The sequence below is a fragment of the Diabrotica virgifera genome, chromosome 2, assembly GCF_917563875.1.
Source record: "Diabrotica virgifera virgifera chromosome 2, PGI_DIABVI_V3a".
NCBI lineage: Eukaryota > Metazoa > Arthropoda > Insecta > Coleoptera > Chrysomelidae > Diabrotica > Diabrotica virgifera.
The window spans coordinates 126,837,413-126,850,856 of record NC_065444.1 but is presented as its reverse complement, the minus strand read 5'-3'; the positions used below and the strand labels follow the sequence as shown (position 1 = coordinate 126,850,856).

The 13,444-nt window shown below is 33.7% G+C and overlaps 1 protein-coding gene across 5 annotated transcripts in view; it reads right to left on the bottom strand.

Moving 5' to 3' along the window:
- Positions 1 to 13,444, bottom strand: part of LOC126879616 (MICAL-like protein 1) — a 386,924-nt gene that overhangs the window by 50,113 nt on the left and 323,367 nt on the right. For all 5 annotated transcript variants that reach the window (XR_007696158.1, XM_050642786.1, XM_050642788.1 and 2 more), the window contains one exon: positions 4,249 to 6,515. Coding sequence is in view for 4 of the 5 variants with exons in the window: in XM_050642786.1 (XP_050498743.1) it covers positions 4,249 to 6,515 (2,267 nt within the window). In the remaining variant the exon portion in view is untranslated. The remainder of the gene's footprint in view (positions 1 to 4,248; positions 6,516 to 13,444) is intronic.

Genomic DNA, 13,444 nt, shown 5'->3' with positions numbered 1-13,444 from the left:
AATAAATTTTTAGCAATACAAATAATTAAAAGCGATATAATTTGACTTAAACTTTCAAATGCGGTAAGCAGAATTGCTATTTTATTTTTTAATCAAAAGTTATTCGGGTTCAAAAATTGCAATTTTTCGATTTTTTGAAAGTTCAACCGCGTTTATCTCGAAAACTATGCATCCTACGAAAAAATTTGTAGGAACATTTTTTGGTTAGAATGGCCCAAAAAATACAAAAAAATGTTTTCTTTTGCAAGAAATCGCTGTTATGTGATTCCTCAACTTCTTGGTTTATAACAATCTTATCGACATCCGGATCAACTGTTACCCAAAAAATTCATGTTCTACAGGTCAAAATACATAAAAAAAACTTGGGTAAGTCCATCTGAATACAGGAGGCCGTTGTACCCCCCTGGCGACAGGACTAGAAACAACAGAGATGAAAATACTCCGACGAATATCAGGGAAAAGTCTGTTGGATAGGGAGAGAAGCGAAAACATAAGAAGATCATGCAATGTAGAAGACATAAATGGATGGGTGACAAAACGGAAACAGGAGTGGACAGACCAAGAAAAAGATGGTGCGATAACTTAAATAATTTAGGAGGCTAATATTGAAGAAGAAACAGGCTTTAAAGCCTACATACAAGAAGGAAGAAGAAGATTTTCATAATAGATATATTATTACCAGGTCTCTATTATCTTACTTAACCATTTAAAGATATGTTGCGGATTTTAAAAAGGTTAAAAAAATCTCGATAAAAATTGGCTTATTGAAAAAGTACTAAGATGCAAAAAAGTTAAAAAAAATTGTGTTTAACTAATGGTACCACAATAATAATTTAATTTGAACGTACACAAATATTGACGGGGGGCGGAAGGGGTTAAGAAGGGAACAAAACTTCCATATAAATGTTTTATGGGGTTCACCAATTTCACTTATTTTTTTTAAGATGTTTCTGCCTTAAAAATGCCACATGTCCATTTTAAATGTAAAATCTCTAATAATTTTCGATATATTGGAAAAAATCAATTTTCATTTTGTAACTTCAAAAGGCTGGAACTTTTTTATGTGCACATTTGTACTAAGGTAGATTAGGTTCGATCGAACTATTTGTGGTCCCAGAATAGGGCTTTTCATCGATTGTCATTTGTTTCGAGCTTCTGTCATGTGTCACATAATATTATTATATCTACGTCATACGTCTTTGGTTTGTATTATTGTATATACCAATACATAGAGGTATATATTAACATAGAGGGAGCCTACCTTCCGCGCTTCCTGACGACAAGATCTCATAGACTGGTTTGCTGCATCTCTTTCTAACACATTGTATCGATAATCTATGATGACATTCAGTGTGAATATAGGCACGGAAGAGGAGGACAACTGTAGCAGCTTTATTATGCATAAGAGTGAAACAGCACTAATTCAAATAAAAAAGATGGTGTCGTCACTTCACTCTGAATGACACTCTCTCTATGCTAATATATAACTCTATGTACCAATAACGTATGTCGTAGATATATTGATATTATGTGACACATGACAGAAGCTCGAAACAAATGACTGTGAATGAAAAGCCCTATATCTGATTTAATTTATGACCTACCTTTTTGTTATACCCTGTATAATAATAGAATAATTCACATAAACTAATAATTCTTTATGCTGAGTATATAGTAATCCTCAACACTCAATTTTACACATTCAGAATGTATAATTATATCAAGGGAAACGATGAATGTAGATATAGGAAAAGTCAAACAATAAGGAATGCACGTAATTTTCCCCCTGTTGCCATATTCTAAATTTCAAAAAATATATAGGGAATAATCCGATTTTTTTGACATGCCATTCCTATTACATCATTTCATTACGGCATTTCATTGGCTAGAATTAGTGAGTTTATGTATATGACGTTATTATTAATTACATTTGAGGAGATTTGGAAATTGTAACTGACATTTGTCATAATATTGGAGGTTAAATATAATGTCAAAATATTGTTTTCAAGGGAAGACGAAATAGACACAGATATATTGTTTTAATACATTAAAAATATCAAACAATTTGAATCAAAATCAAATCGAGAAATTAAAAGTAACAGAATTTAATGTGTAGACAGTTTCATAGGATAGTTTGTATTTTAACCAACTTCACTTCTATTGACACTTGTAGTACATATAGTTAGTTATCTTTGTTTCACACTCTTAAAGACAAAGAGTGTTACTAATATCTAGTGTAAAGTTTATTATGTTGTTGTTTTCACCAATTTTGAAAAAATGTGAAAACGTTGAATTATCCACGTCCGTCTGTCCGTCCGTCCGTCTGTCTGTCTGTCCGTGAACTCAACTCCTCCGTCATTATACAAGGTAGAATGACAAATGAGGTGTCAAATGAAAGCTTATAATCCAAGGATGGTTCTAAAGGTGAGAAATTTAACGTAGACTATCTGTCCGTCCGACCGCGAATATAATTCCTTCGTCACTATACCAGGTAGAACAACAAATGAGGTGTCAAATGAAAGCTTATAATCCAAGGATGGTACTAAAGGTTAGAAGTTTGACATAGGCTGTGTGTCCGTCTGTCCGTCCGACAGCGAATATAATTCCTTCGTCACTATACCAGGTAGAACAACAAATGAGGTGTCAAATGAAAGCTTATAATCCAGGAGTGGTACTAAAGGTGAGAAGTTTGACATAGGCTGTATGACTTGTCCGTCCGACAGCGAATATAATTTCTTCGCCACTATACCAGGTAGAACAACAAATGAGGTATCAAATGAAAGCTTATAATCCAATAATGGTACTTAAGGTGAGAAGTTTGACATAAGCTGCGTGTCCGTCTGTCCGTCCGACCGCGAATATAATTCCTCCGTCACTATACCAGGTAGAATGACTAAAGATGAGAAATTTGACATCGGACTTCCGGTTTTAGATTTGCAACCGTAAGTACTGTTTTAAAGTCACCGAAATAGTATAAGCGATATATCATTCGACGTGCCTTACCAAGATGAGAACAAATGTAGAATTTTGGTTTTTATATCATTTCCGGTTAAAAGGTTCTAACCGGAAGTGCTATATTATAGTCGCAGAAATACATGTAACACATCAATCGAAGCGTATTGAAAAGTCGAGTTTGAATCTTTAATTTCGAATTGATGTTTAAACAATTATGACCCACAGTTTAGTAAATATGACTCACAATATGTATTAGTAAAATCGTATATAAATCGACACAAAGTTACAGGAAGGGTTCAAATATCGATTTCCAGTTCTACTTTCGATTACTTTGGGTGAAAACCTTGGACTTAGTTGTCCAATTATGTACTTGTTTTTTACAAACAGCTCAAAAGAGGGATGTTAATTATAAAAAAAGTAGATAAATAATTATAATAAATTAAAAAATAGATTTGAAACACCAATAAAATAAAGTTTTTTTAATACAAAAAGCTCAAAAGAGGCATTTTAAATCAAAGTTACCTTAAAATTGTTATAAAAAAGAAGATTAACTGGATAAAAGAGGTAAATGAAGATAAACTGTAAAAATGTTTTTAAATCGAAGTTAATTTAAATCGTTATAAAAAAGTAGATAAATCAAACAGATGAATGATTATAATAAATTAAAAAAGAGTTTTGAAACACCAATAAAGTAAAGTTTTTTAATACAAAAAGCTCAAAAGAGGCATTTTAAATCAAAGTTACCTTAAAATTGTTATAAATCTAATTTCTCACCTTTAGTACCATCCTTGGATTATAAGCTTTCATTTGACACCTCATTTGTCATTCTACCTGGTATAATGAGGAGAAGTGAACGTTCTTATAAAATTATTCTATTATTCTTGTAGGTACATTTAACATTGATTGAAATTATGAAAGAAATAAAGAAAACAGTATGGCAACACTGTGACGCACAAACATAAGATTCAGCTGTGGGTTAAATAGGGTGCACTAATAACCAAGCTAAGAGTAACAGTATAGCCGGTATTTGCTGTGGTAAATTCATATATCCATGCTTCTTATTTGGCAACAGCGCTTTCCTGCCAAACTTGACGAAAGCGTAGCGAAAAAACTAATACATGAGGAAAAATGTGTTGAATTTGTTTGCCGTCAAGTATGTACCAGTGAGTTATGATGTCTTTACATCTATGGCGTGCAAGCCTAATTGTTTGAATTCGACCATAGTAATTTTTAAATAATTATAAAACAAAAGTAGAAACAACATTTGTAATAAAAAAATATGAAATGAATTACCTTGGTTGCCTATGTGCAGGAACGGGTCGAATAGAAACTTCTTCGGTTTCATTATCATCATCATCGCTGGAAAATGGGTTGAAGCTTATCTTAGGAACACTAATTTTCTTCCTTCTTCTTGCAGGAACAGGTTTTTCAGTATCATTCTCTTCAAAAGGATTAACACTAATTCGCACTATATCAACATCTTTCATGGGAGACTCCATCATTTTTCTCACATCGGAAGCATCTAGGACTTTCTTCTTAAATCTAGGACTTGGCATGGGTTTTATAGACGCTGAAACTTCTTCCTCTTCATCTTCACTTCCGAATGGATTTAGGGAATCATTGGGAGTAGGTGGTTCATCATCGAATGGATTAAGATCTTCAGGATAACTTTCCATTTTAAGGAGAGTGTTTTTGGATTTCGATTTAGTATTTTCTACAACTTCACTTGATTTTGAAAGCGCATCACTAGAATTATTTACGTTATAGTTAACAGTCTCAACTATTTCGTTTGAAGAATTTACCTCATTTAATTTAATTTCTTTGTTAATTGCTTGTGCTGTCTCAACTATTTCGTTTGAAGAATTTATCTCATTTAAATTAATTTCTGTGTTAATTGCTTGTACTATCTCCTGTGATTTCTTTTCTTTAATGTTGTCGTTTACAGCTTCGACAATTCCATCACTATTTTCATTTATAGAATCATCTTTAGTTTCTGCTAAATTACTATGGTTTTCAATAGATACGAAACGATCTATATTTGATGTTTCACTAGTAGAGATATCGTCAATACTCTCCACAGTTAAACTATTTAATTTGAAGGAATCGTCAGTAGTAGTATCCAAATTAAATTTGTCTGACTCAACTGCTGTTTTATATACTTCAGAGCTATTTTCTAAATCTTTTAGAATGTCAATACTTTCGTTAATTGACTTCAATGATTCATCGATTATTTCGCTAGAGGTAATTTCAGACGATTTATATTTATCTGAACTATCATCCAATGTTATTATACTAGAAGTGACTGCTTGATTTGACCTGTCTTCATCTAAAGAAGGTTCAGTTGTATCTTTAATCGATGTAACACTAGAGCTAATTTCTATAATTGACTTACTGTCTTCTAAAGAATCAGTTGTATTCGTATTAGATAATGCATTAGAACTGATTTCTATAGCAGACTTATTCTGGTCGGTCGAAGAATTTATTGATACGATGCTAATATCTTTATTTTCATCTACAGTATCTTCTTCCATGGATTTCCTATTTACGGAATGAGCTATCACATCTTGTTTCTGGTTATTAAATAACTTATTTTTGTTTAGTTCCATATTTATTGAGCTAATAATTTCCTTTTTGGGGGAATATCTTGCACTTACAGGTTGCCACATGTTAGTCTTTTTCGGTGTATGTGAGCTATGCGGGGTATCTTCATTAATATCACTAATATCTATACTCTTATTAATACTACTTGGAATGGATGTAAAAGTTGATAGAGGCACTGTTTTTCTATTTACATCAGCCTTAATATCAGTAACGTCATTTTCAAACAATCGTCTACGAGTCTTAACTAGAGAAGAATCCTCAAAAGATTCATCTTTGGTAACAACATTTTGAGATTCTTGATCAAAACTTAAAGTATCTTTTAAGCCACTATGTACAATGTCTTTTTTAGGAAAACCACTGTCATCTTGTGTGCTATTGACAGAATCGACTTTACTATTTTGAGTCCTGTTTATGGTATCTATTTGTGCACTAATTACCGAATCACCGATATCTTTAGCAGGGGGTAAACTTTTGGGCAAATCGGGAGGTTCTTGGTCTTTATCGTCCGTACCGGAATCACTAGATTCGCTAGCCTTAATCTGACTCTTAAAGAAATCTGATCTTACCGAGTTAAACTCTCTACCTAGCGTCTGTATTTTTTCTATGTCAGCGTTTTCTAATGCAGATTCGAATACCGCACTAAATTCATCTGGCCCATCAGTAAAATTCTTTAGGCTAGCCGTTTTTTCTTCATCACTCATCGATCGCTGAAGGACAGCTTTTTGTGCAGACGTTTTGGTGGCTAGTTTTTCTTCATCAGGGCAGATTTCGCAGCAGAATTCAGAGTTTTCAGTTTCGTAATAGTTGGCTAGGGTTAATTGGCTATTACAACGTGCACAACGGAAACAAGTACGATGAAACAGTGATTTTCCTACGTTTAGGCGCTCAGCTATGAATACTGGTAGACCGCACTTTGCGCAAGGCTCTCTTCGCAGTTTGCCTGCGGCAGTGAGAGCCACCTGAAACATAAAAAAGATACTATATAAAACACAATTACACGAATGTTTCTATATTATAGCATGAAAGCAAATGTATGCAGTAATTACTATGTTAAATTATACAAATGATAGATGTCTAGATTTAAATCCTTGAATAATAATACAGGACAAATCACAACAAATAAACAAGACCACAAATTAACGACTAAATATTATAATAAAATTAGAAATCACAAGATTCGAAACCAGAATGTAGCCAAGCACCAGACAATGGATTGTCAAAGATTCCTTCAGGAATCTAACACTGTAACGGTACGAAGGTCATCGATATATGATCCCTTAATTTTTTTGTGTTAAGACCGTAAGTACGCCCCTAGTATTATTTTTTGTTCCACCCTCTATACTCAGTCCGTTATTCATGTGTGGTGTTTAAGAGTATTACGTAATTCGTTTTCTCACAATGTTGGATCAATTTTGCGTTCTCGGATTCTAGCGTGAATATCATAGCTATTTTGATCCGAGGGACCTTGTTGTGTACTCTTTTTCTCATGATCATCTTTCAGTGCGTCACAGTTTTTCGATTTCTTTCTAACGCATTAAATTGTATGTGACAGAAAAAAAGGCACGTCGGTGATTACATTTCGTCGGTGACATTTATAACATTTATTCTAGTTATTCTGGATGTCGATAGATGGCGCCATAATATAAAAAAAAATTTTTTTAATTAGATAATAATATTACAAATATAATCTGTATAATTTATAAGACTATACAAATCAAAGAAAATACCATTTTATAAATGCAAGAGACACATTTGATTTGTTTTTATTCCAAATTGAAAATAAAATGTGACAACTGTCAGATTTAACTAAAATGTAATGTTAGAATAAATGTCATAAATGTGTATTATCACGGACTTACCCTTTTTCCTATCATTTGTTACGCACTGAAAAATGATCATGAAAAGGACAATATACTTTATCTTTTACCGTCAAAGGAATTTTGGTCATAATTCTTTATTTGGTAGAGCATTTGTTTGTTTTCGGCTAAATATCAAAAGAGTTTAATGTTTTTTTGAGACAGAATTCTATCCACTTGAGATGGAATGTTGATTTTAAGTGCCTTTAAGTGTTTATCTTATAACGATAAGGCTATGTGAGTGTCCAGCGAGTCGCAGGTGTCTTTTTTCTGAGTAAGCAAAACTGATGGGAAAAGTGGGCAGTGCGAAGTATTGAGATCTGCTTGTTTATTTTTTTTTGGTGATTGGTCGAGCTGTTTTGGTATACGCCAAAGGGATTAACCTAGTGCGTAATTTGCAACTTCTTATTGGTTAGGATTTGATTAATTGAATGTTTTGAATCGGTAATTGGTTGTTGAGTTCTTGATGGGAAAGATTGAATGATTTCTATAGAGGGCGTTGAATTTTAGAAGATTGGAGTTTGGGGAGATCGAGTTAGTGAGTTCTGTTAGGTCCGTCATCAAGTTAAGTTCTGTTAGGGCCGTCATCAAGTTAAGTTCTGTTGGGTCCGTCATCAAGTTAAGTTCTATTAGGGCCGTCATCAAGTGAAGTTTAGTTTTGAGTTGCTGTTAGTTTCCAGTGTAGTTAAAATGTAGTTACAAGTTTCTCCGGCCGGCTGGCTAAAGATCTGAGAGTTTGGCTCAGCTCGGCACACATGGCGGACAGAGTACGTGAACTCAGGCAATTTTAGCTGTTGTTAGGCTATTGTCGATATTGTTTACCACTTTTGGTATCAGTTTTTTTACATGCAGTCAGATCCAGGAATTATGCAGAAGAAGTTTTCGTTTTGTGTTGCTAGATTCAACACCCTAGTTAAAGCATGAAGTTTGCTCCCATTCTAATATTTTTTGATTCCGTTTAATGAACTATAAAACAAATCACTTTTAATATTTTTGTTCGAGTAGAACTAATTTGTTTTTGAGAATGCAGAATGCATACAATGCTGAATTTTTCTATAAAGATTTTTCTATGAACTATGGTTTCATCAATTATGTACTGTTGCTGTATAAAGTGACTTTAGTGAAGTGAAATCGCGCCTTGGACTCAACAACTACCAAAAAAAAACAGGACAATGATTGTACAAGGTATAATTTTTTGTTATGTAGAACTTTTCTTTAATTTTTTTTGTTTGGTAATCTCGATCTCAATTTGTAACACCGTGAAATCACAGATTCGTAAATTCATTTTTTTTTTGTCTAAATAAATAATGTTCAATTTGCTAAATACAATCTTATTATTTCTCTTTTCCTTCTCTCTAAAAAATATTTTATTTTTTTTGACATCCTTATTTTGATTTTTCTATTTTTTTATTTTTCTAAGCTAATAAGAGGATACTCATAACCCCTTAAAAATCCACACCCCTAGATCTCTGAGACTTGAGATTACCGTGGACATGTTCTTCATTGTGTAACATCCCCTTATATGACATATCAACATCACGTCAAATTCTATTCCCCTTTTCATGTTATACAAATGTCACCCTCTTTTGGGGCATGTTACAACACTAACAACTAACCAAACCAATGTAAGTAGGGAGATATATTGAAAAGGGGAGCAACAGCGTAACGCATTACTACCTCTACAGGTATGATCATGCCTATCCATTCATGCTCGAGAACTTCTCGCGCTCCGCGCTCCTACAACTGCTCCAACAGATACGGCATGGGCTCCTCTACATATAAACCGCCACCGATTGGAGCGCTGAGGAGGAGCGCGCACTGTTGCATGCTCCAGAAGCGCGAACGTACCCACTATGTGGAGCAATTGGAGCGCAAAAGGTTCGCGAAGATAGTGAATACATGTTTTATTGTGCTTAACTGCTGATTGTCCAAGTTGTGAGGCTGCTCCCGTTTGAAAAAATTTCTGATTCGGTTTTTTTGCGGATTTCTATTCAAAAATGTCCCCTTTAAACAAATCTGAAGGGTGTCTGGCGAAATATTTGGACAGAAATTGTTTAAACATTTATTTAAAAAAATTCAAAAGATCATCTTTTTTGCTGCGAAAAACATTTTTTAGGTTCTTTGGGCCATTCTAAACAACAAGAAAGGTATCGTGTCATTTATCTCAAAAGTTAATAGTTTTCGAGTTATAAGCGATTTAAAATCTGAAAAATGCGAAAATACGCATTTTTGAGGCTTTCGGACCAAAATAGCAGATTGTTGAAATGCGGGTGCACCCCGCACCCGCATAAAAATCGGATGGACGCCATAATTAACAATTAAAAACAATGGTCTAAATTTAAATTAGACGGGATTACTCTTCAGAATCTTGAAAATGAATGCTTTCAATTTACGCACTTGCCAACCTCTAAAATAATAATTTACATATCAGTTTTTAAGCCTGCTCGAAGATGCGTATTTTCGCATTTTTCAAATTCTAAATCGCCTATAACTCGAAAACTACCAACTTGTGCGAAAAATGACAAGATATCTTTCTTGTTTAGAATCTACTTCTTCTTATACTTGTAGATCTGTCGATCTGTTAATTCCGACGTTGAAGTTTTTCTTGAGAGGTAGACTGCCAGCTATCTCTCCATCTTTTTGGTGGTCTCCCCGGTGGATGCTTGCCAGCTGGTTTTCCTTCTTGGTGTCCTCTTGATTCAATACTATAGGTCACAACAGGTCTGATACAAGTTTTATAAATTCTAACTTTGCTGTCCATTCTCATATATGGATTATTCCAGACCACATCTCTCAAATATCCGGACAAAACAGCGGCCTTGTTTATTTGTCCTCTTAGGTCTCTGACTGGGTCATGATAACTTGATAAATCTACATCTACATTGCATCTAATTTCGCAATGTTTCGCAATGGTAATGCATTTTGATTTCTGCGTGGATATGTTCATGTTCAGTCGTCGACATGCTTGTTAGAATCTATAAAGTTGTCTTTGTAGGTCATCCTCATCCTATGCAATCAGGGCTGCATCATTACTATACTGATTCTACTGTGACCGAGTCTGTATCCTAGTTGTAGCGATTCTACATCTTCTATTATTTCATCCATCAGCATATTGAATAGAAATGGACTGAGGCTGTCACCCTGCCTGATTCCCCTAGTGTTGGTATATTGGCCGTAGTGGTGTCGTTTGTTTTAATTTTTGTCTTTTTTTATTTAAATTTTTTATTTAGAATGACTCAAAAAATCTAAAATAACATCTTCCCGGGCCGAAAAAATGTTTTTTAAATGTATAAAAAAGTCACTTTTTAATTATTAATTAATTATGGTCAGGACAAAATTATATCGGACACGACTTGTTTTTTTAAACGCTTTTCTTTAGTTCAATCGTTTGTGTCAAATCTTTAGACGTTAATTTGATTGCCTTTTCTTCAATGCAAATCAATGAAAATTTGCAGATATATGCATTCGCGGGAACAATACACGAATAGTCAATAAATTTTTTTTATGTTTATTAATTGTTTAATAAAAAAAAAACGATTTTAATGGAAAATGCTTCAATTATCTTGTTTTTTACAATGTAAAAACTTAAAACTTTTACAGATTGTAGCTAATTATATGAACTATACATAATTTCACTTTTTACGTTAATTGTTTACGTTATGCTTCATAAATAAATAATAAAGTTTCAATTTTTTTGCCGATTCCGACTACTTTTCGTGTTTGTATATCATGTTTATAAACATCCTAAGCGGTGACGATTTTGAACGCTCATATATCTTTGTTTATATTAACATCGGCGCTTATCCGCGTCAAATTTCAGTACGATACGAAACAAAACTTCAACTAAAACTCGAATTAAAAAAAAATCGTGTTTTTAACGTAGTCTAGAAAAACCAACGGTAGAGATGTTTCGTGCTGCAATTAACATTATAATTCGTTTTTGCGTATTAATTCAAAGTTTGTTACGAACCCTTAATGGATGGAGTGGAAATTAACAGGGTTTACACCGTGCAATACTAACGCATTAGAAGAGATGGAAAGACTGCGAAAACTGTAATAGGTATAAATAATGATTTTGATTTTTTAAGAAATTAATGAAGAAATTACAGAAAATGTACAATGTATGTATCAAATGTTGAAATAAATGCAAAAAATATGTCTATCATATTCATCCTTTTTTAAACATGACGATATATTTTCATGTTTGAAAAATGTAAGACTAAAAAGTAAAAAATAAAAAAATATGAAAAAAAATTTTAAGAGACTTTTTTCTTTAGTTGTGTACGAGTGACTAAAATTAAGAATTAAAAAAAAATCAACTAAAAAGTAAAAAATAAAAAAATAAAAAAAATAAAAAACTGTTCGACAGACTAAATACACATAGTTTCAAAAGTTATGCATCACCCCTCGTATTCACGATGTTTACGCTTTTATAAATCCGTATCTTTATCACACATTTAATGGGCCTTTTTTTATAAAAAATATACCATTTTTGGTTTTTTATTTTATTTGATTACCCATTTAATTGACATGGTTTTGCCAAGTTTTGTAAACATTTGAAAAATTATTCTGGTGAAATTTTTGAAAACGTGATTAAAAATGAATTGTACTTTAATTTCTGAGTTGGACCGTATAAGAATTATCGATTTAGTTGAAGAAGGCCATTCACAGCGGTTCGTGGAGGAAAGAGTCGGTGTTTCTCAGAGTGATGTCTCACGGATATGAAATAGGTTTCTGGAAACAAACTCGATACGGAATAGAGCTCGGTCTGGTAGACCCCGAGTTACCAATGATCGACAGAATAGATATATCAGAATTTCCATCCGTAGAAATTCTTCTATGTCTGTACCAGCCCTCCAAAGAGAATTCAGGCATGCTACAGGAGTCAGAGTATCGTTGGCTGCAGTAAGAAGAAGAATTTTAAACTCAGGTTTGAGGAGTCGTCGACCAATAAGAGTTCCTCAGCTACAACCTAGACGTGTTTTGGACCGCCTCCAGTGGGCTCAAGAACACACAGAGCTCCCCCAACTGTTTTGGAATTTTGTGCTTTTTTCAGACGAGACCAGAATCTGTTTAAATAGTGATAACCGGCGAATTTGTGTGTGGCGAGAGCCAACAAGAGCTGCACAACTAGCCACACACAAATTCGCCGGTTATCACTATTTAAACAGATTCTGGTCTCGTCTGAAAAAAGCACAAAATTCCAAAACAGTTGGGGGAGCTCTGTGTGTTCTTGAGCCCACTGGAGGCGGTCCAAAACACGTCTAGGTTGTAGCTGAGGAACTCTTATTGGTCGACGACTCCTCAAACCTGAGTTTAAAATTCTTCTTCTTACTGCAGCCAACGATACTCTGACTCCTGTAGCATGCCTGAATTCTCTTTGGAGGGCTGGTACAGACAGAAGAATTTCTACGGATGGAAATTCTGATATATCTATTCTGTCGATCATTGGTAACTCGGGGTCTACCAGACCGAGCTCTATTCCGTATCGAGTTTGTTTCCAGAAACCTATTTCATATCCGTGAGACATCACTCTGAGAAACACCGACTCTTTCCTCCACGAACCGCTGTGAATGGCCTTCTTCAACTAACTCGATAATTCTTATACGGTCAAACTCAGAAATTAAAGTACAATTCATTTTTAATCGCGTTTTCAAAAATTTCACCAAAATAAATTTTTCAAATGTTTACACCTTGGCAAAACCAGGTCAATTAAATGGGTAATCAAATAAAATAAAAAACCAAAAATGGTATATTTTTTATAAAAAAAGACCCATTAAATATGTGATAAAGATACGGGTTTATAAAAGCGTAAACATCGTGAATACGAGGGGTGATGCATAACTTTTGAAACTATGTGTATACAAAGATCTCACACATTCGTTAAAAAATTGAAAAAATCTAACACATTCGTTAAAGAAAAGCGTGTGGGGCGCTTCTTGATCGAATAAACGGTTTGAGGATAGATACTTTTTTACTTTTCGCGCCCCACGCTTTTCTTTAACAAATGTGTTAGATTTTTTCAATTTTTT